Source organism: Rutilus rutilus, assembly GCF_951802725.1.
Source record: "Rutilus rutilus genome assembly, chromosome: 4".
NCBI lineage: Eukaryota > Metazoa > Chordata > Actinopteri > Cypriniformes > Leuciscidae > Rutilus > Rutilus rutilus.
Genome location: NC_140212.1, coordinates 22,425,117 through 22,449,242, shown reverse-complemented (window position 1 = coordinate 22,449,242; position 24,126 = coordinate 22,425,117). Strand labels below are relative to the sequence as shown.

At 40.3% G+C, this 24,126-nt stretch overlaps 1 protein-coding gene across 1 annotated transcript in view; it reads right to left on the bottom strand.

Moving 5' to 3' along the window:
• Positions 1–4,760, bottom strand: part of LOC311289656 (potassium voltage-gated channel subfamily A member 5) — a 61,441-nt gene extending 56,681 nt beyond the window's left edge. The window contains exon 1 of the mRNA XM_084407858.1: positions 1,395–4,760. Within this exon, the coding sequence (XP_084263984.1) occupies positions 2,354–3,991 (1,638 nt within the window). The 5' untranslated portion in view covers positions 3,992–4,760 and the 3' untranslated portion in view covers positions 1,395–2,353. The remainder of the gene's footprint in view (positions 1–1,394) is intronic.
• Between the last annotated feature and the right edge of the window lie 19,366 nt (positions 4,761–24,126).

Below are 24,126 nucleotides of genomic sequence, written 5' to 3'. Positions count from 1 at the left end.
AGTCTATGAGGTAAACTAAACGCTATTGGCTATTTAAAAAGGGAGAGGAGCCATTCAATATGTCTCGCCTTAGCTTCCTGTTTCAGTGGAAATTACATCTACGCATCATACAAAGCTGCGTGTTACAAGGCACTTCAGTGGGCCTTTAGACATAGCTGATGAAGAGCAATATTCTTTAGTCGCCACATCTCTTTAAACACTCCTCTACATCGCAGTTAGTCTATTGACAAATAGAAGTCCTCATGATATTGCAAATATTCCAGCAATTGTGATGGTTTGTCACCTGCTGAAAAACGAGGAACTGTGCTACAATGCAAAAAATGTTACGTAAAGAAAACCTAAATGCAACATTATGTCTAATTTAACTGACTAAATCAATCAGACTACATTAAACACACCAACAAATTATTATCAGTCAACAATTATCATTATAATGCTATCAGTCTTTATACTTTATACTCCTGACCTACACTGCCCACTGTCCAAAATGCAGCTGTCTCATGTATCTATGCAACCAAAATAAGCATGCAGTACACAAACTCAAACACTTTCTCGAAGGTTATGTGATATAACCTATAACGGGCATATCTAATCCTCTGTGAAACAGGATATGTCACTCCTCATAGAACAACCCTGTGTGTGATTGCCAGGGCCACAATCACACACACTTATTTTCTGGTTTCTGGCACCTAATAACACCTCACTCTCTTTCAAGCACTTGCATACAGGAGGTTCACACAGCATCAATAATGACTCTTATTTTGTCCATGATATGTCATTTAACAGCTCAACATGAAATAATATGAACTAATTATCTGAATTTTAGATCATTTCTCTGTGTAAAAATTTAAACACTTGTTTAGAACAATTTAAAGGGATAGTTCACCCTAAAATGAAGATTTTGTCATCATTTACTCACCCTCAAATTGTTCCAAATCTGTATGAGTATTTTTTTTTATATATAAATGATGTAAATGATGACAGAATTAAACATTTTGGGTGAACGATCCTTTTTATGAAATACTATCTTCACAGCATGCCATTTCAGGTGCTTTATAGGGGGTCAGTGAGGTAAATCCCAGAGTATTCCAGAATCATGAAAATGTTAAGTGTGTGTGGGACAACTGCTCTGAAATAAACATAGGCCTACTCAAGAATATGTACGTGCACATTTTTGGGGTTAACGTTTTTTTACGCTGTACATAAACCTTTTTTTTTTTTTGGCTAGTCTATTAGGGTTAAATGAACAAACGCTAAAATATTATAATGTCATAAAATATTAATGTACAATAACTGTGGTTACAATTGTGTATAAAAAAACACAACATTTCAAACGCAAGAAAAGCATTGAAAGCAAATGAAACAGACAGTGAAGACTAAATGAGGAGACTGACCTTATATGAAATCGGATCACTGGATTTTCTTCAAGTTCTCCTCTGGTGTCAGTGGATTATCACGGTTCAGTCATTTGTAGAGGTTTCTCTCTCCTGTACACGGCCATTTCTGCTTGAATACATCAAACTTCAGGGATAAAATTGACAAGGCTTCATCGTTTGTTCATCCGATTCCTTGGAGTGCTTCTTAGATTTCATACACCAATTAGTTTTAAAATTGAGTGAAAAGATATTGCTATAAATAAATTAAGATACTGATAGCCACAAACTTCACAAAAACTGTGTTTTAGACTAACAATAAAAGCGGTATTGATCAAGACCCTAAAGTCCAAACAATTATTTTACAGAAAATTATGTACATGCATTATTTATTTATTTTAAATAATATGCTTTAAAAGAAGAAACCCTATTTTGGCTTTTCACATAAGTTGGAGACATTGGGGAACTATATACAATAAAATAAGCAAAAGAGTTAAGGCCTGTGATTTTTGAATTTCAAAGCATCCCATCAAAGCAAGTTCTTAATATTTTACTTATTTAATTCATTATTATTTTGTTTTCTGCTCTGAATAACAAATCTTAAAAGTAACGCTTAAAAGCTGTTGGTGCCCAAGAGATCAACAGATTAAAATGTACTTTAAAAAAATAACTGCAACTTTCCAGGATTTTAGCAGTGCGATGATCCTTGGATTGCACAGATTTTGGGTGCATTAAGCATGGATGGACTAGAGGTTTGTCTTTCTCAGGAGCATTTAATATTCAATTTATCACGTTAGTCTTCTCAAACATTTTTGATTCCTCACTATATTCTTAATCTCTGGAATTTGAAGATTTCTTCAACACATGACAACAACACAACGCTGCTCCTGGTAAGTATCCCTGAGATTAAAATAGCTGGAAAGTTGGAAGTTGGAAACAATGACGGGCACCAGTAGTGCAATGGGGTGGTGGTGGATGAACTAGAGGTCTGTTTCTCTAGCGTCCAAGCAAAATGTATAAAGGGAACGTTTAATATCCATTCTGCTGTTAGCTTTCATGTTAGTCTTTTCAACAGGCGTTGTTTCTTCATTGTGTTCTGTATCTCTGGAGTTGGAGGTTGATGATTTCCTCAGCCCATGAATTTCATCACATGGGTTTGAAGGGCCACCATTATTTGGCTCGTCTCTGAGAGATGCCTGGTCTTGGTCAGTTTCTCTGTGGTAGAAATAGTTGAAGTTAGACACGATGACGGGCACCGGTAGCGCAATGGTCAACACCCCTGCAATGGCACAGAGAGAGCCCACAATTTTGCCCCCCACCGTCACCGGTCTCATGTCACCATACCCAACTGTTGTCATGGTCACCACCGCCCACCAGAAGGCATCTGGGATGCTGGAAAAGTGAGACTCAGGTTCATCTGCCTCAGCAAAGAAGACAGCACTGGAGAACAATATGACACCAATGAAAAGAAAGAAGATCAAGAGGCCCAGCTCTCGCATGCTGGCTTTCAGAGTCTGACCCAAGATCTGAAGCCCCTTGGAGTGTCTAGAGAGCTTAAATATGCGAAACACCCGAACCAAACGAATGACCCTTAGTATGGCCAGAGACATGGCCTGTTGGCCATTGTGCTCCTGGCCCTGCTGTTCCGCCAGCTCTGTGCCCAGTGTGATGAAGTAAGGCATGATGGACATGATGTCAATGATGTTCATGATGGTTTTGGAGAATTCTGACTTACTTGGACAAGCAAAGAAGCGCACAAAGAGCTCAAAGGTGAACCAAATCACGCAGGTGGTTTCAATGATGAAGAACGGGTCGGTGAAGGTGAGCGACGGGCGCTCTAGAGTACCATTGATCGCGCGACTGGTCACTGGAAGCTCTCGCTCGTCGCGAAACTCGGGTAAAGTTTCCAGACAGAAAGTTATGATGGAAATGGTGATGACGAGGACGGAGACGATAGCGATGCCTCGCGCAGGACTGGAGCTTTCAGGGTACTCAAAAATTAGCCATACCTGTTTCTGAAACTCATTCTGTGGCAACGGTTTCTCCTCTTCTTTGATAAAGCCCTCGTCCTCGCGGAAACGGTCCATCGCTTCTTCTCCCAGCTGATAAAAGCGGATTTCGTCGGCAAACACGTCGATCGACACGTTAACAGGTCGCCGGATTTTCCCTCCGGACTGATAGAAATAAAGAATTCCGTCAAAACTCGGTCTGTTACGATCAAAGAAATACTCGTTCCTGAGGGGGTCGAAATACTTTATTCTCTTGTCAGGATCTCCCAGTAAAGTGTCGGGAAACTGGTTCAGAGTGCCCAACTGGGTCTCGAACCTCAGCCCGGCGATATTAATAAGAACTCGTTCGTTGTTCTCATGGTCCATATCCATATCCAGAATGTCCTCATCAAACAAATGGGGACTGTAATAATCCACCGTATTCTCAGTGGAGCCCATCATTGTGTTGTTCATGTCGTTCATTTTCCATGAGCTCTGTTGTGGACTTCTAGAGTATATTTCTTTGTTGTGGACCAAGCGTGGACGATCCAATGAGTTTTGGTTCTGGTAGGTTTCTCCATCACTGCCTCCATCTCCTCGCTTATCAAAACTCACCAAAGCTATCTCCATTTCCAAGCCATTAAATATTCATTAATAAAAGACCTGTAGAATTAAAAACCAAAAAGCCACTCATAAATCCACACTCGTTTTCTTTGCCGTTAGATTCTGCGTTCGGATAAAGATGTGCATCATAATCCAAACATCCTCCCGTCACTCTGGTAATACATGTGTGTGCTCTGAGCGTAAGTACTGGAGTGATTCACAGGACTCGGTTCTTTTGAACGGATTCTTTTGAAAGAATCGATTCGCAAAGCGTTGGTGTATCACTCGGCTGAGGTGGATGGATATGGAAATAAATTCGCAGTGATAAACAAACTAAATTTTGATTTTATTGATAAGAAGCAGCCACCTGCTGCGCGGGGACCAGAACAAGAGTGGTCACACAAATTAATTGAATGAAGCGAATCATTTTGCTGAAATGTGTGGGGGGAGAGATTCCCTCCGTTCAACAGTAGCTATTTATGTTTTTTAATACCAAACATGCTATAAAATTAATTTTTAATAGCCTATTTAAGATTGAAGGTTTGAGTTTTTAATTGTTGATCTCTAACCCATGTAGCAAAGCCTTTTTTTTTTTTTTTTATGTTTGTAAATTTAAGTTAAGATTTCGTTTTTAATGTAAGCCTCAAGATTTCTATAAGCTAGTGTGCTCCAAACAATGACAAAATACGCATTTAGAAGATAGAAGCATTCAATACAGTCTCTCACTTCTGCCAATATGTATCAATGATTATGACATCACTCTGCACTTCAGCTTCTCATCAGATTTTCTGGCCAATCAGATGCTCTCTAGAATCTAAAGCGCCCCTCCGCCTACATTATAAATAGACGCTGAAGCTGCTGCTGAAATCAGTCACTTGTTCACACATTTACTATTTTCTACATGGTGAATGGCACATAATGCCCTATATAGGGAATGGGGAACTATTCAGACAGTGTAAATATGCTTTCCATTGGGACGAATGAAGTCTGGTTTCACGCGAACCGGCACACCACGCAAACAGTCTGCTCTGGTCCAGAGACACGATAGCACAGAGCGGATGCACGAGTTGGCGCAGACCAAAAACGTATATCAAACCCATCTGAATTCTGCACAGAATGCAATATTTTAAAGCGACGGAGGAGATTAGGAGGAGAAACGGTTAGAGATTAGGAGGAAACTGCGGCTTTGCCGAGCTCAACGGCTCTGGTCGAGCTGTGATATAAACTAAACGCTATTGGCTATTTTAAAAAGGGGGAGGAGCTGTTCAATATGTCCCCCCTGTCTTCCTGTTTCAGTAGAAATGACCTCAACACATTGAATAATGCTGTGTGTTTCAAGGCACTTCAGTGGGCTTTTAACCCCAAGCAACACTGTTAATGAAAGGATAACTAAAGTGAAAGCATTAATAAAAGATAAATATAACTATTGTCTTTGTTGTAGATTCTTTCATCATGCTCACTAAGCTTTTTATTTACATGTTTATATGTATGCATTATGCAATATACAAGACACGTAGGTTATTGTCTACAGACAATGGTGTATGAAATATATGAAAGCCTGCCAACTGCCATTTTCTGACTCTTCTCATGTGATTTACTTTCTGGCATCTGTGAGTTATTTTGAGAAACGGTGCACATATTCAACTAACCGAGCACAGAGGAATTCGCATGGATGATTCCTGTATGTGCATTAATTTAGAATTGCAAATGATGCATCACAATGCTCAATTTTACTTCAGAAATCTCACAGGACCAGATACTTTCTTCTTCAAATATTATGTAATGTCAACTTGCACACATTTTAAGCCTTGCATGAACACAAATGTCAAAGCTTTTGATTTGAAGCCTGATTTAAAATTAGATTTTCAAAATCTGGAATATTTTCTCCCACAGGGATAAAACTATGGCAACAGCACTTCTGATTGAGACACGTGAAGCCAACTTCATGACTCAGGTCATTAAGGTACCAAAATAGAATATGACTAAAAAATCTTTTTGACCAAATCTGCATGAACTATCAACCAACCATGTCCTAAATAAAAGTTTAAAATGATTAAGGACTTTTAACATTTGTTTTTCATTAAGGGTGGTACAGTAACACCACATAGAGTGTTTGACATCAAACCCTTCTTAAATAATAAAACCATTGAAGAGTCTTTAATTCAAGTTATTCAAGTCAATGTCAGTGTGATTTTTTTAAAAAAAATCTAAATGAACATCTTATTTTACCTGAAAGCCTGATTTACCTTAATTCGATTTACGAATATATATCATTACAAATGCCTTGCACATACTGTGTCTTGACTTGCCTTCATGGATTATCATCTTCTTCCGCTTCTTCGGCCCGTAGGCGCAAACGACAGTGAGAGACCTATCCCCGACCCGAAGGCACAGGGAAGCGACCCTCTCGTTCACCGGGGTGAACTCCTACACATGGTGGCTGAGCTGGGGGGCTATAAGCAAACCCTCACCAGCCCGGAGCCTCTCACCATGGGCAACTCCAGAGTGGTAAAGAGTCCATCCTCTCTCAAGGAGTGTGGTTCCAGAGCCCAAGCCGTGCATGGAGGTGATCCTGACTATCTCTAGTCGGTACCTCTCAAGCTCAGGCTCCTTCCCCGTCAGCGAGGTGACGTTCCACGTCCCTAGAGCTAGTTTCCTTGTCCAGGGATCAGGTTGTTGAGCCCCCCGCCTTCGACTGCCGCCCGATCCACTTTGCACTGGTCCCTTACGGTCCCTCCTGCCAGTGGTGAGCCCACGGGAGGGTGGCCCCACGTCACTCCTTCGGGCTGAGCCCTTCATGGATTAATACAGCTTTATTTATACTTTTCCTGTAGCATATATGCATTTCTATGTTGCGATTTGATGCATTTTAGGTACAACGTTTTACTGAGATGTTACTTTAAAACTTAAGATGTTACTGAAAATCCAGAGTACACAATTTCTCAGTCACGCTGAGTGAGACATGTCCCTTTTATCATTAGATTTTTATTTTATTTTTTGCGGGGAAGCTGTGATATCTTACAGAATTCCTTTATCCCTCAAAAACTGGCTCATTTGCCCTCTCCATATGCCTGTGTGGAAATAAAACACTGAAAAACTGCTGCCGTTGAAGACGAGTAGGGAAATGATAAATGCTTGAAAAAAGGAATGAGTGGGTTAAGTGTAAGAGGAAAGGAGAGAGATTATGTGTTGAAGGTGTCAAGCGGGTAACAGGTGATGGAGAACTGATCCCGGTGGAGTATTAGCAATGAGGTGGCTGAAGATCTGCTGCTGCTTCTCTTATCGTGGCATTTGCACTCTTTCTCATTCACTCCATTCTGTGGTAAAATATGGCTCACATGACCTCAGTCTTTATTCATGCTTCAAGATAATCTCCAGAGCTATATAAAACAGTTTAAAATAGAACTGCATTCACCTGTTTCTGTGTGTCTGTAGTTTGTTGAGGCTATCACTTGTTAAACCAGATGTATAAGTATTGTGACATTGAAATCAGGGTCAAACGTTCATCTAAAGCAGGGATATTCAATTAAAATTCCAAGAGGTCCAGTCTCTATATTTCCTTCCCAGCAGAGGTCCAGACAATACTTTTTTGGAACAGTCATACATTTCCATCGGGGCCAGCCGTAGTACTTTGTAAAAGAACAAATCCAAAACACTCAAAATATGAATCAAAGATGAGAATCTTGGGCCCTGAGAGCCAAAGCAGTAATGTCTAAGAATTTTTACCAATATTTACCAAAAAAAAGTTAATATTTCTCCCAACTAGATATGAATATAAAAAAGTGAGATTAGATCAGGCTATTATTTATTTATTTACATTTAAACACTTATGTCTATGGCACATAGAAGGCAGTGGGACTGAGAACATTCTTAGAACAACATTCCCAGATAACAAAAATATGTTCTTAGAATGTTTTTCTAACATTCATTAAGTTATGAAAACGTTATTTCTGAAAGTTTTCTCAATGTTCAAAACATCAGGGTTTTTTTTAAGTATTAAGAACTTCTTCTTTTTTTCTTTTTTTTTATGTGAACGTTAGAGGAACTTTCAATTCTATAATTTTGGAAATGTTAGGAAACCGTTTTTTTCTTTGTTTATTTCATAATTTTGGAAATGTTAGGAAAACGTTATTTCTGAATGTTTTCTCAACATTCCAAACATCCTTTTTTTTTTTAAGTATTAAGAACGTTTTATCATTTTGGAAATGTTATGAAAACGTTATTTTTTTAATGTTTTCTGAACATTCAAAACAGCCAGTTTTTTTAAAATGTTTTGAGAATGTTTTGTCCTAACATAAGAACGTTAGCGAACGTTATGGGAACGCTCTCTTTAGGTTATAAAAAAACTAACTTGCAGGGAACATTCTGGAAAGCTCTCTTTAAAATATACTTTAAAATAAAACCTAAAAATAACCTGCAGGGAACGTTCTGGGAAGGTTTTCTTTGGGTTATAAAATAAAACCTAAAAATAACAGGAAAAATTCTTGAAAGTTCTCTTTAGGTTATAAAAAAAGAACATACAGAGAACATTCCTAGAACGTTCTAATTTGGTTCCCAAAACAATAACCACATGGGAACCATATGGGAACGTTAGGGGGAAAGTTCTGTGTTTGTTGGGTTCTTTGTTAGCTGTGATTGAACCTAATGCATTACTAATCAATCAAGACTTTGAATTTCCCTTCAGTAACATAATTTCATCTGATTCTGAACTAAATTATCTCATTGTTTTTTTATCACTCACAACTCTGCGCATGCGCTCCATTCCATGCCATCTTTAAACCAAACATCCAGCGTCTCCAGGCAACCATTATATTCTAAGGTCTCTCTTCAGCCTGAAGCATCACTGTAGCCTGAAGCATCACCAAGAAAAATTGTTTTCCTTTCCTAATGGGAATGTTAGCAAAACGTTCTGACAACGTATTTTTGTAAGCTGGGAGGCTGCGGCCTTGTCTTTCCATCCACCAAAGATCCTCTGACTCCCACTGGTTCTCTCTCATCAAGACCACATCAGCAAAGATCAGCTGGAGCCTCAACAAATTGCATCAGGACAGTTTAATTCAAATGGGTGAGACATGCAAGTATCAAACTAAGTCTCATTATTTGATACATTAAGTATCCTTACCCCATTTAAAGAAGGGTGTGTTAGAACTAAACTAATGGTTTGCTCAAGGCTGTTGATCTGCTGAATTTCAAACAATGCTATAATTTCTTGCTTTCCTGTATTCTGCTTCAGCTCTCTTTCCCTCAGTAAACTGTACGCATGTATGTGTATGTTAGAGTAGTTTAAATGTTTAGTCTAGTTAATAAAGTCTTGTTCTCAAGCTCATATACTGGGGTCCCTAATCATAGATTTTGACTACAGGCTCTGAATAGTACTGTACAGTAAGAAAGACATATCCCATGCCCCAGAAATGTACATTTCTTAGAATTAATAAACAATTAACACTGAGGGCCCTATTTTAACGATCTGAAACGCAAGTATCAAACGCAAAACGCAAGTAACTTTGTGGGCGGATCTCGGAAGTCTAAAATGGGTTGGTCTGAAGTAGCTACATTACTCATAGGTGTGGTTTGGGCGTAACGTGAAATAAACCAATCAGAGCATCATCTTACATTCCCTTTAAGAGCAGGTGTGCTTGTTCCATGGCGGTTTGCTATTATAACGGCGGATTTGCCAGGCGCACGCCAGGAGCGGTTCACAGCCGAGGAGACCAACGTTCTCATCAGGGCCGTAAAAGACAGAGAAGTGACATTGTATGGGGATGGGAGAAACCCACCCAAATTGGTTAGTTACCCAAAAATTTGTTTCGGTTAAACAGGCGTATAATAATTTTGGTAAATGTGTAATGCCTATTTTTTTACATCTTCATCCACAATGACATCTTCATCCACAATGATTTCCCTCATGTGGAATATTTTTCCTTGTAATTATGTATGGTTTGCAAAAATGGCAATTGCTGCGTCTGTGTGTAGATGAGAGAAGCAAAGTGTATGCGCGTTGTGTACACGCTACATTATGGCCAAGCATGTGCCCTTAAAATAGCATCTGAACACGCCACTGAAAACGCGCCATTGTTTTCTGGAACTGCAAAATAGCACCAGGGAACGTTTGCGCCGGAACACGCCTCCTCTTTTCGCTGAACCGCCCCCGGGGGCGCAAGTTCATTCCCTAATTTACCGACATGCGTCTGTGGAGGGAAAAGTCCGCTGTGCGTCGGGTGCAAAATAGGAATGATACATGCGTCGGTGTACAAGTACTTGCCCTGGGTGCAAGATAGGTCCCTGAGTGTTCACGGCACAAACAGGTTAATTGATTGTAATATTAATTTTACTACATTAAGTTAATTCTATTACCTGATCCAAATATTCATAATCAATTATAACAAGTTATTATTGATTATTAATATTTCTTAGAGCTAATTTGCTATACCTGTGTTCCCAGTTACTGCTGTCACGGCCAAGGAGGCCAAATATGAATTCTCTCTCTGCCCAGTCACAGCCAAGGAGGCCGAATATGCCGAATATGATCTGTCTGCCCTGTCATGACAAAGGAGGCCATCTATAAAATATCTGCCTGTTTTTAACTCTCTGAGCTCCCTGTTACAGCCATTGATGCCATCAATAATCTCTCTGTTCTCTATGTTTAAGTTTTGCCGTGGTATCCAGCACAGACTGTACTGACATCATTCTATGATCCATGGTGTTGTGGTAGATTTTTCCCCTACGCACCTGATTTAGGTTGAACCGAGTGTCCTTGACACCTGAAAATATTATACTTAGTTGAGTTGCCTAAGCGTAGTCTGTTCTTACCGCATAAATAAAATGCCCAAGAATTAGAGTTACCTGACCGCAATTTAACCCCGCCTAAGAGTCTCACAAAGAGTCGAACGACGTCTCGCCCCCTATTGAACACTATCACTTGGGAATAAGGTCTCTAGTGTTCTTAACCCGCTCCACACTATCACTTGGTAGTAAGGTCTCTAGTGTTTCGCTAAATAACTTGTTCCACAAAATAACTTGCTGTGCAGCAATAATAACCAGACAGACTTGAGCAAATGTCCTTTAAATGCTTTAATCATGGCCGGGAGAGTTCTCGAGCATTTCCTCCGAGAATGTCCCCCAAGAAGAAGCTTTAATCACGGCCGGAGGATCTCAGACAAATTTCAGAGAGAATCCTACCAGCAAACAGGAATACAACTGTTTTTATAGAATAGGAGCATGGCGAAAATGACATGATACATTACATAATTTCCCTACAATTTGATTGGGTCTTCATAGACAAACCCTTCTGTTACTAGGTAGATGCAAACTCTGTTTTTGTGATTACTTCATAATCACAAGTTTTGAACCGTAGACATCTGTCTAGTTCAATTCGCCTATTTGTTATTTATACACTCACACACTCAAAGTCACGAGTTTTCGCCAAAGAATTTTGAAACATTTAAAATTCAAAAGCATGTGAATGTTGTTTCTGCAAGAAAAATAAATGTTAGTTATGATTAATTAAAAAATCCATCACAGTGGTCTTAAGAAAAGCCAGATCCACCGTGGTCTTCAGTCCTGTCTGCTCAGCCGTGGGGGTCTTCTGCTCTACTGTGGGGGTCTTGGGTCCCATCTACTTTGCTGTGGTGATTTTCTGCTCCACCAGGGGGGTCTTCAGTCCCATCTACTTGGCTGTGGTGGTCTTCTGCCCGGCCTGCTTCACGCTGGTGGTCTCCTGAGATCTTCAGCTCCGTCCTGCTCCACCTTGGGGGGCCCTTCTACTCCACTGGTTCCATCCTGGTCATTGCCAGCTCTGCCTTGGCTCTCGGAACTTCCGTCTCCACCTAAAGGTCCCTGCACACGAAATTCCGAAACATTCCGGACACACAAGTCCGAAATTCGAGTCCGAAATTTTCACACGTTAAAAAATAAATACTACCTAATGTTTTGTCAATCACGCTTACACACTGCCTCCGAAACTTTAGTCTGTCATAAAAAAAATCCAATCGGGTTCGATTTTCTGCATTTTTCGCATCCAGAGCAAGCATTTTGAATGGTGTTTTGACAATTCAGAGCCAACGAATCACAAATACGAAAAAACGCATACGAAAAATTCAGACTCAGTTGTGCAAGAACCTTTAGTTTCCAGGCCCACTTCCACCACACGGGCCTGGCCCTCCACACCGCCCTCAGGATCGATCAATCTCTCATTTTTATAGTGCTTCATTAATAATGATTACAATTCATGCTGCCTTACAACTAACAACATTTCATTCCTACAACGTTCTGGAAATTTGTATTCATGGTTATAAAAATAAAACCTTTAGAGTTTGTTGTGTTCTTTATAACTTTAATTAAGCTGTCATACAAATACCTCTCTGCAACATTCTGAAAACGTTCATTTATGGTTACAAATAATAGAACCTAAAAAGAACCTAAAACATTAGGAATTGGTTCCCAAAAAATAACCAGAAACCCAACTCACAACAAAATGGCATGCTAGACTTCCGCTGTTGTTGTTTTTTTCTGCTCAATCAGCTGTTGAACAGATAAGAACAATTGGTGGTTAATATGCTGTTTAATCTTATTTTTCCTAATATTTCTCAAGTTTTACTCTTGTACTATTGATTTTTGTTTGAGGTGGTACTGCCAGCCAGCCCCCATATATATTTACACAGGAAAGAGCTTTATTCTTCTGTTGCGTTAGCTCCCTTTAGGCATTCTGAATGAGCGGTAAGTCAACGGAGATTTAAAGAACCTCTTTTTCTTGATTCAGCAGGAGCTGAGAGTGCAGCAGATGCCAAGGGCTGAAGTCTGAATACATGGCTTTTGTGAGAGACTCTAATCTGCACACGTGACACAGCTCTTCTCGTCTTTGCATTAACTGTCATGAAAGCTCGCCTGGAGCAATAATGCCAGTCTTCAGTGAAATGCAAAAAGACACAAGCTCTGGACATGATCGAGAGATGACCGCAGCTCAGATGACGGCTGCTTCCTTTTTATGTATGTCATGTTTAAAATCTTCTTGTGCATTTGCTGCTTAGATGACTGCGATTGTTAGATGTATGTTTATCTGCTCATCCAGTTTAATCTTGTGAATCTGCATGTTCTTGACTCATATAAAGGTTTTGTCCGCAGGCCTGTGCTAAAATAAAAGCACACAACAGCAGCTAATGTGGCAGCGTAATTGGCCTCTAGCCGCATTACAATTTCATGCACTAGATACAAAATTTTCTTATCGCATGCATCTTATTTACCAACCCCAAACACCAGAAATACACTATTAATATATTTTTTATATTAAGTCATATATACAGTAAAAAGGTCTTAACTGCTTAATCATTTATCTTAGCAATAAAAAAAATGTAAAAACATATGTAAAAAAAAAATAGATTAATGCATGTTATCAAACTGTAAACTGGTGCAAAAATGTAAGTAAAAAGCGTAATTACCTGGATGCAGGTTTACATCTCTAACTAAAAAATAAAAATGTGTGAGAAATTTTTTAATAACCTTTGTATAAAAAACCTTTATAGTAAAAATAATTTTACCAAATAATAAAAACAAATTAAATAAACATATAAAGCAGAATTTTGTTGTTCCAAGTTTACAAATCTACCAAAGCCAAGATTGTGGGTTTGACTCCCAGCCAATGCAAAAAAAAACAAAAAAAAAAACTATTATACCTTGAATGCAGTGTGCGTGTGATGGATCTGTCAAAATATACAGTAACCAAATCGCCTCAAAATAAAAAATGTGTTGTTGTTGTTAGAACAAACTATGCATAAACAAACATGTTATGTATGTTTACTGTTTTAATGTTTGCATTAAATTTCATATTTTTATATTCCATTTATCGACAAAAGTGTGTGGTCCTGATAAACCCTACGTCCCCAAAAAGACAGCCATTTCAGAAATCCTTGACTTTGTGGGAAAAATTTTTGGTCCCCATGAGGAAAAGCGCTTATAAATCATATAGAATGATGGTTTTTGAAAATGTAAAAATACATGTTTTTTTGATGGGTATGTTTATGAGTAGGGTTAAGGGACAGAATATACAGTTTGTACAGTATAAAAATCATTATGTCTGTGGAACGTCCCCATAAACCATATGAAACCCCAACATCTATGCAAGTCCTCAAAATAGACAAGTGTGTGTGTTTATATATGCTGAGTAACTGTCTGCGTGTGTCTGTGTCTGCTGCACATCTCAGGGACAAATGCCACGTTCATACAGTATGCAGTGTCTTGGTGCTTACACAGAGCTCTTGGGAGATTTTGTTGCGAGGAACGAGGGAAATGGTAACCATAACAACAGGTAACCACTAACAACCAGCGTTGTTCATGTTGAGCACACTGGTGAGCACCTCTAATTGCAGTGGAAGAATTTAGTTGTTCAGATCAGCAGGCTAGAGGTGGTAATATCCACGAGCACAGCTCCCTTCCTATTCATGAGACATGAGACCAAATGTGCCCTACAATGTTACTTGCCATTAGCTGGTAGAATAACAACTTGAATATGATCATCACTACAGTACATACACAAATCTCAACTGATATTATAAATATTAACATCATAATTTTCTGTAAAGCTGCTTTGAAACAATGTCTATTTTGAAAAGAGCTATACAAATACATTTGCCTTGACTTCAACTACAGTGTTCTTAACACAAATTCACACAGAATATAATACTACCTCAAATACCTCAAATTTAGACCATACATTACTCAATACATTATATAGATTCAATTACATATTACATATTATATTAAGAAAAAACATAAAAAATAATAAGTAACATTATGATATTCTTACGGAAGTAGTAGTTCAGGTTACAATTTATTTTGATGGTCCACTTTTGACATTCTAAGTAACTTACAACTACATGTCAACTAACTCTTAGCAGTCTAGTAGTAGACTGTTAGTAGATTGTTAGGCTAGAGTTAGTAGAAGCTGATGTAGTTGCAAAGATACTTATAGTCAGTAGAGTGTCTAAAGTAGACTATCGAAATGAAGTGTTACTGAAGTTCATTGTTTTAAACATTTTAAAATCAGGAAATATAACAGTTGGTCTTCATTCCTTCATTCAGTTAACCAGGTGGTTCTAAATAGACTTGATTAGTTAGATTTACTTTTCAATGTCTATTATAAATATCTGAACATGTTGAACAGATTATTTCATATTTGTTAAGTCTTTTTTCCCAGTACTTCAGAATCATTTTGTTTATATTCAATTAATCTGTTTTTGGAGCAAGTATAGAAAAAGCCACAATTCACAAAGAAATATAACAAAGCTTTTTCAAAGTTTCACAGTAATAAACAGGAAAAAAAATATAATGTTAATGAAACAATGTTAATGCGGAAAAATTCATTATGAAACTCATGCAATTTCAGCTGTATATAATTACTATACAGCTATTGGTCATAAAGGGTGCAGAAATTCAATACACATTTACACAATTAAACAGAATGAGTTACAGCAAGATTTCTAGTTCCCATCACGCTTTGCTTAAGACGCTATAGTAAATGTTGAAATTAAGTGGTATTGCATGTTTTTGCACAATTTTAATATAGGGGGAGATCTGTTAGTGTTAATGTTCTGTTATGTTTGGTTTTACATTGTGCTGAACAGTAGAGCCATTTATAATGAATGTAAGCACAGTTTTCACAGTTACAATTCATGATGATATTGTGTCTGAAATATTGTGTATTATTAAATGTTTCGGTAGGGATAATGAGTCAAATTACAAATAATTATAAACCAGGCTTGTTACAGATTACAGTAACGTGGTTAGGTCGAGGATGGACCTACAAACATTAAGACTATACTGCTTTATTTAAAAAGCTGTAACTGCACTTGTTGATGCAGTGGTAGGCTGTCTGTTGGTTATGTTCATTTATTCATTCATTGTTCATTTACAAAGCACATTTGAAAACAGCTCAAGGTTGACAAACGTGCTGTACAGAAATAACATGATCAATAAATAAGGAAAAACATATTAACAATCCATATAAAAATTAACATAGAGACTAAAGATTAATGGAACAAAGATTAAAGGCCACAGTAATTAAGTGAGTTTTGAGCTTTGATTTAAAAACAGAAAGAGATGACGCTGTTCTGATAGATACTGGCCGGTTATGCCAAAGTTTAGGGCCGGTAGTAGCAAAGGCTTGGTTCCCTCTATGTTTCAGTCAAGAGCTACGGACAGAGAGCATTCTTAAATCCTTGCCTTATTAAAGCAGCAGCTGTTTGCTCCTACTGCATGGTAACGGTGGCGCATGTGAAGGTGGCAAAATGCATAGCGTTGCTCACCTCACTTTTATATATTGCTTATTGAACCTTTGGTTTGGTTTTCAGAGTGTCACCACAAAACAACACTTGCGTCAATCTGCCACGGATGTATTGTAAATGTTCCAAGGAACAGAATGAGAAATACATTCTCTGCTTGCATTGTAGTCATGCTTGCCAGGAAGGGAGTGAAACACACACAAACACACAGTTTCATCAAATAATACGCCATCAATAGTGGCTTGCTTCGATGATTTAGTACAATTGCGTTCTCATCAGCAGCGATCCATACTGGAGATCACATGAACTGTACCCCAGACCACCCTTTTTGTAGCTCTCTTCACAACAACATAGACACAGGTCGGTTCCTTAAAACGGGCGTTTTAATTATTTGGCTCGTCTTGTTAACGCCTGGAGAACTGCATTCATAAATGAACATAATACAAACACATCAGCCTATCCTCCTGAGAACCAAGGGAAAAAAATTGTTTCCTAATCATATTTTTTTGTGATTCCATACCTGTTTAGGGTTAAAAAAAACATCCTACAATTTACACATTTTTATTTATTTATTTATTTATTTTTTACAGCATGTCCACTCTAGTGGACAACAGGATAATTTGAGTACGAAACCAGACACATTTGATAGATACAAATTTTCTTTTTACAAATCTTTCTGCATGCTTGGTATCCATCATCTCAGGCATGTGCATGGCTCCTAGTCTGCGCACAGATGGCTCTGGTTGTGGGATCCTCATTTTAGATGGTGGCTCATACTCATCCTCACCCTCTTCACAGCTGTTATCCAGTTCCGGACTCTCCAACAGCTCTTCAGCTAGGACTAATCTGAAGTCCAGGTACTGATGTGTGTTCTTGGATGATCTGTGCAGAGCTTTGCTGTCAGACTTGTATCCAGGAGTTTGTGATGGCAACATCAAAGAAGTGACTGATCACACGCGATGTCCATTTCTCTTTCTGGCCACTGACACTGATGTTCCTCTCCCCTCTTTTTTCAACTGTTTGTCTTCTGGGAGCTGGCACAGCTTTGGGACACGGTTCTTCATTATAGTTCCAGTTGCAGGAAGGCCCTTTGCCAGCAATGCGTCCAATATAGAGCTGCATGATAAATCGCATGAGATTGTTATGTGCATCTCGTCAGTAAAGCCGGTTCCTTGATTAGTAGTAAATCGCCATCACCTGCTTTCAGATGGAGCGGCATTTACTACAAAGAGCCGTAGTTAACTGACAAGCTGAGCCATATCGCATTAATTATCGCTGGCGATACGTCCGCGATATTAATGCGATATGGCTCAGCTTGTCAGTTAACTACGGCTCTTTGTAGTAAATGCCGCTCCATCTGAAAGCAGGTGATGGCGATTTACTACTAATCAAGGAACCGGCTTTACTGACGAGATGCGCATAACAATCTCATGCGATTTATCGTGCAGCCCTAGTCCAATAGATCTATTGTTGTAAAGTACCTGTCGAAGAATATGTGGCTTCCTGTTGGAACAGATTCAACCATGCGTAGAACTGCTGCAGCTCCAACTCGTAACCTTTGGACTGTAAAGGTATTCTTCCCTTGGTAGACTTCAAAATCAAGCATCAGACTATTTGGGGATGCGAGGACAAACAGAGGCTACCGTTGAGAGAACTCCTCTCCTTGTTAGTAGATTTTTCTTGACTACAACCCTGAATTGGAATTCATCTGCTTCGACGCACCACTGAACTCCAAGTGCTCACTCAATGTGAAGTTCTCCAAAGGCCATGTCTAGATCTTTAGTTTCTGCACATTTTTCGGGCGGTATTTCTGGCAATCACTTCTTTATTATTAGACATGAATTTGTGTAGCCGAAGATTTCCTGTTTTGCACAAGGCTCTTGCCTCCTTCACAATATGTACAGCTTCGGTAGGTGACCACACGCTTGTTAAGCCCTCATCGACATAAAAGCTTCTCTGGATAAACTTGATGGACTCTTCGCTGAACTTTCCATGACCCTGCGATGCCAGATACTTGAATCCAAAGTTGGAGCAGCCGGGGGATGAAGCTGCCCCAAACAGGTGTACCTTCATCCTATACACAGAGGGTTTGGAATCCAGATTGCCTTCGTCCCACCAGAGAAATCTCAGGTAGTCTTGGTGTTCCTTTGCAACATGAAATTGATGGAACATTCTTTCGACGTCGCACATTATGGCAATTGGACCCTTCCTAAATCGACACAGTACTCCAACTAATGTGCTGGTCAGGTCTGGACCATTCAAGAGGTGATCATTCAGAGAAGTTTCATGGAAGTGTGCTGAACAATCAAAAACCACTCGGATCTTTCCTGGTTTGTGGGGGTGGTAGACTCCGTGGTGCAGAATATACCAATGCTGGTTGGTTTTCCATTTCAGACTTTGGAAACTTCTCAACATCCTTTCGGGCTATTATGTCATTTATGAAGTCAACATAATTCTTGTGATACTGTTTGTCTCCCCTCATTCGCCGCCTAAATGAGATGAGTCTATGAACTGCAGATTGTTTATTATCTGGGAGTCTAGGTTTGTCTGTCTTGAAAGGAAGTGGAAGTTCATAGTGTCCATCTTCCTTCTGCCTTATACCTTCTCTCACCTTGGATAAGAAGAGCATGTCTTCCTGAGAAACTGGGTTATCATCTGCACTGTGATCTGTGAAGTCGAATTCAAGTGCCTTGATTAAATCTGTTGGAATGATTTCCTTCACATGGGTTCTGCATACAAAATGCACTTCTCTCTGTAGATCAACTGATGGCTTCACTGCAGGCATCACTTGTTGCACTAAGGTTCTGAGACTGATTCCTATCACATCACAGAAATCACTTGCCGGGTACGAGCAGCCGACAGTACTCCAGCTGAGGTCAGTTCGAAGTTCCTTCAAAGGGGAAGTGCTTTGATATTCTTTGAACTTGTCATCATGCAAACACGTAGGATGTCTCTTCTGACACCTTTCACATGTGCTCTTATTCTCACATCTTCTTGAATGATGACCAGTCTGCAAACATCCAAGGCAGACTTTCTCTGCACGCACAAACTTGACACAATCTTGAACTGTCTTCTCACCTAACCTTCTACACTTAGCCAAGACATGTCGGGTACTTTGACAAAAAATGCATGATGAGACACTGCTCTGTGCCGTGTTTGTGTACAATGCCTTTGCTTGAACAGGTTGGTTTCGAGAATATGCACAAAACACCCATGTGCAGCACAAGACAGGACAGGCATGTGTCATTACCCCCTCCCTACGGAGCGGCTACCAGACGCTCCATAAGACCAGGGCGGGACGGGAGGGACAGACCAGGGCAGGACGGGAGGGACAGACCATTTGGGACGCCAGAGCGGCCCGCAGGGTTCGGGAGACCAGGGCGGCTCGCAAAGTTCGGGAGGCCAGGGCGGACCATAGAGTTCTGGAGGCCAGGGCGGACCATAGAGTTCGTGCAGACGGCCAGGGCGGAGACTTTCCCTCGGGCGGCCAGGGCAGGGACGACCCTTCAGGAGGCCAGGGAGGAGACAACCCTTCAGGAGACCATGGCACAGGAACAGGCTCAGGTGGCCATCGCTCAGGAACAGGAGCGGACACCGGCTCAGGAAGAGACACCAGCTCGGCGGCGGCCATCTTGTCTGGAGACACAGGCTCGGCAGACGTGCCGTGAACAGTGTCTGGATCGGCAGACGTGACGTGAACAGTCTCTGGATCGGCAGACGTGCCAGGTCGCTGGGGTGGCGCCGGCAGGGCGAGCAGCTTGGGCGGGGCCGGCAGAGCAGGGCGCCTGGGCGGCGCGGGCAGAGCAGGGCGCCTGGGTGGCACGGGCAGAGCAGGGCGCCTGGGTGGTGCGGGCAGAGCAGGACGCCTGGTCGGCGTGCTATGGATGGCAGTCACCTCCGGGATGGTCTCTGGGTTAGGAGCCACCGGACAAGTTGTTGTGGAGTGGTTTCTCCTCCTCCGTCTCCGGACCACCGGAATCGAGATCACCAGACTCGGGACCACCGGAACTGGGACCACCGGAACTGGGACCACCGGAACTGGGACCACTGGAACAGTCACGGAGGGAGTCTTCCTTCTCCTCCTCCGTTTCGGGACCACCGGAACTCGGACCACTGGAACTGGGACCACCGGAACTGGGACCACCGGAACTGAGACCACCGGACTCGGGACCACCGGAACTGGGACCACCGTACCCGGGACCACCGGACTTGGGACCACCTCCCTGGCAATTCTCTCCCGATCGCGAATGAGACCCTCCACCATCGCCCCAAAACTGACCCAATCGAATGCTTCTCTCTGCTGAGTCCTCATGTGGTCGGTATGTTATGTCACGGCTGGGTGCAATGCAAAAAGGTGCGAGGACTCAAGTGCAGGAGAAATTATATTTATTTACAAAAGAAACAAACACAAAACAAAACCCACGAGGGGGAAAACATAACTAATAAATACAAAACAGAACATGAAACTTACTGGAGGATCACGGGGAACGGAAAACATAAGACAACATACCAACACAGACTGCAAACAAGAAGGGACTTATAAAGGGAAACTAATCAGAAGGGAACAGGTGGATGAACTCAAACAATAATCAGATAACAAGGGGGAGGGATCAGACAATGACCCGAGCACATGGCCCAAAATAACAAAACACCCATGTGCAGCACAAGACAGGACAGGCATGTGACATATAGTTCTACCAGAAAGACTCGGGAGATAAAATGATATAACAAGAGTAAATTTATTAATAGCTCAGCAAGCATAGTCTTTGGCGTAGGCCCCGTCCTTAGCAAGCAATGCGAGGGAAACGGAATCTGCAAATCCCGCCTGAAGATGAAGGCAGGGGCGCAGCCGACCCCCTGGAGGTAAAGGAAGGGACCATCCTGGTGGTGGTGGGGAGGATGGAGGGAAAGGACCATCTTGGAGGTTGTTGGGGAGGATGGAGGTAATTGGCGCCGTCAGTATCTGCGAACTCAGACGGATGTAAGTACCATTCTTTTATACTGAGAGTGTTAACACATGATTGGTGAGTTAATTCATGAAGCGCTGATTGAGTCTTCCTGGCAGAACTTAACGCTAAGCTTACATTTCATGAAAGCTAGCTAATACATCCTTGTTAACAAAGTGTTACCTATGAAATGTACATATGTTTCTAGGTTAAAGCTAAAGAAACACACATTTGTAATATTACCTGTAATACCTGTAATATTTTAATGTTTAAATTATTTTCTGTAGAGTTCATTCTGTAGGGCTTCTCATTTTAATATATTCATATTTATATATTTATTTCATTTAGCACATTTCAGTTCAGCACTGGTTTACTTGGAGTGTTATGTTTGTTTTTAATCCAGTATCCATTTAAAAAAATATCCGTTGAATAATCGGTTATTGGCATGTACGGTCAAACCTAAATATTGGTATCGGTAAAATCCACTATCGGTGGATTACAAGTATATTACAGTAATATTACAGTATATTACAACAAAAATCCAAGTTTACCCTGGATCACTTCCCTAAGATCTTTTCTTATCCCTTTGGTCTCGCCTTCGAGTGTGCCTTCGCCTCTTGAGGAGAACGTTTTTCTCCTTCTCCCTGATGTCAGCCAGGTTTTCCCAGAGATGTCTCTCCGTAGTCACCATAAGAGCAAAGGATTGTTTGGCTGCAGTCTGTTTGAGAGCCAAATCTGTGGTATGGCGCAGCTCTTCCACTGGCTCAGGTGGGAGCACCTGGCCCTGCCGCCTGGCAATGTCAAGTTCATTGTCGTGTTTAGACTCATGCTTCAGACACCTGTCATGCCGGAAGCATTCCCCATAAGCGTCCCCCAGAGGACGCCGTGTGAGTTCCCTTTCGAAAAGCATCATCCAAGCAAACCGAACTCTGACATCAATCAAACCAAGAGCGGACCAAAGTGAAAGTGTGAAAGCACCCTAAGCGATCTCGATTTATGTGGAATATCAGCATTTCAGAAAGATATCCAGGAGCTAGCCCATTTAGTGATTTAATCGAAAATCTAGAATTTAATCGGCAGCCAGGACAAAGTAGTTAAGATAGGGGTGATATGTTACGTATGCCCATCAACAGCCTGGCTGCGCCATTCTGAACCAATTTTTTTAAATGCTCTATAGATGAGTGATTAACTTCATAGTTACTGCGAATTGCAGTAATCTAGTTGAGCTGAAATTAAGGCATGAACTTTTTGTGTGAGGAAGGATTTATCTTGTACTAGGCGTAGTAAATGGAAAAAAAATGTCCAGCACGCTATATATATGCGCGCTATATCTAGCTGGATGATTGAAGCACTTCATTTACTGGAGTAACACTTACTTGGCCTTTTAAGGCATTTGATTTGCATGGTTTCAACAAGTAAATCAGATCACTGTTCAAGTAAATACAACTGAGAAATTCTAAGTTGGAGGACATTAGTTAGCTTTTTTACAGTTTTACAGTTTTAGTTACAGTTTTTGCCTGTAGTGTCTGGCCTTAAAGTAAGGATAACTACAGGGATATGCTTTATCCAAAGCAATTTACATTGCATTCAAAGTATGCATTTTATCTATTCATTCATTGCCTGGGAATCAAACCCCATGTCATTGGTGTTGCTAGCATCATGCTCTACTGTGTGAGCTGAATATGTGCAGTTTATTTTCAATAAATGGATCGACGCTCGAAATGCATAGTATGTTTGAAGTCTTTTATCTGAAAAGATCAAAGGAAATGAGTTTCCTCACGACACAAGCCCTTTAAAGTGCTGTTATCCAAAGTCCCTTTCAGTGCACTGAGTAAAGACAGAAGTTGGAATGAAAAAAAGAGTCATGAAGTACCTGCAGGGAACAGAAGGGCTGATGACTAACACTGACCATCATGCACTCAGAGCAAACACAGAGAGCCTGTGGCATCTGTGCACTGAGAGAGAGAATTAGCCGGTGAGGGCTGATTTGAGTGCACTGCTATGAAGGTAAAGCGTCCTGACAGCAGATCTGAGCTGATGTCAGGGCATATATGTACCAACAAAACGCAACGGCATGCATAATACTCCCTTAAACACGACACAAATATGTTTAGAAATCATTTCTTACTATTATAAAGCTCTATAGTATTATCACTTTAAACCTTGTTTCTCAACTGGTGACATTTTTTTCCACACTCTACTGTAAAACATAAATAGATCTGGTGTCGCTGCCTAAAAATGTGAAATCGAGCATTCACATTTTTACCAAGCTTGTGAAGATATTACTTTTTTAAATAAGCTTTTGATTAATATATTTTAAGTCTCTGTAATCACTGTAATTTTAAAATAAATTTTATGCCAATATTTTTCCTTTTACACTCCAATATATGAGGCACAAAAATAATAATAATATTAACAATAACAATGTTTGTTTATTGTTTTGTTGTTATTTATAATATTTGTCCATTTATTGTTTCTATGCTTTCATCCTAATCATTTTGGGTGTGATGCTTAAGGGTGTGATGATATGTTTCATGTGAGCATTACATAAAGCATCAGTAATATGAATTCTTTTGAAGAGTCAGTCAGCAGCTGCTGTCATCGTTGGGCGTCCTGCCTGTTCCTGAAGCTCATGAACGGGTTAAACCCTTCTGCACAGCACAGACAGTTGAGTCATCCCCTTCATCATGTCAGCGGAAGGAAAGGTCTTTCTCTTGCTCTAAACAAGACTGAAGTCTGTCTGCAGCACTTCTTGTAGCAGTAAAAATGTAGCCACTCATGCACAGCCTGTATCTGTCTACTAAACTGCCCTTTACATCCAACATGAATAAAACAATTACTTTCTAAAAGGTACACTGTGTAGTTTTTTAAGTATTTTATTAGCTAAAATCAATGTCTTTATTCATAAATATGTCCTCATTGGTGTAAAATTACCTCTGCCAAT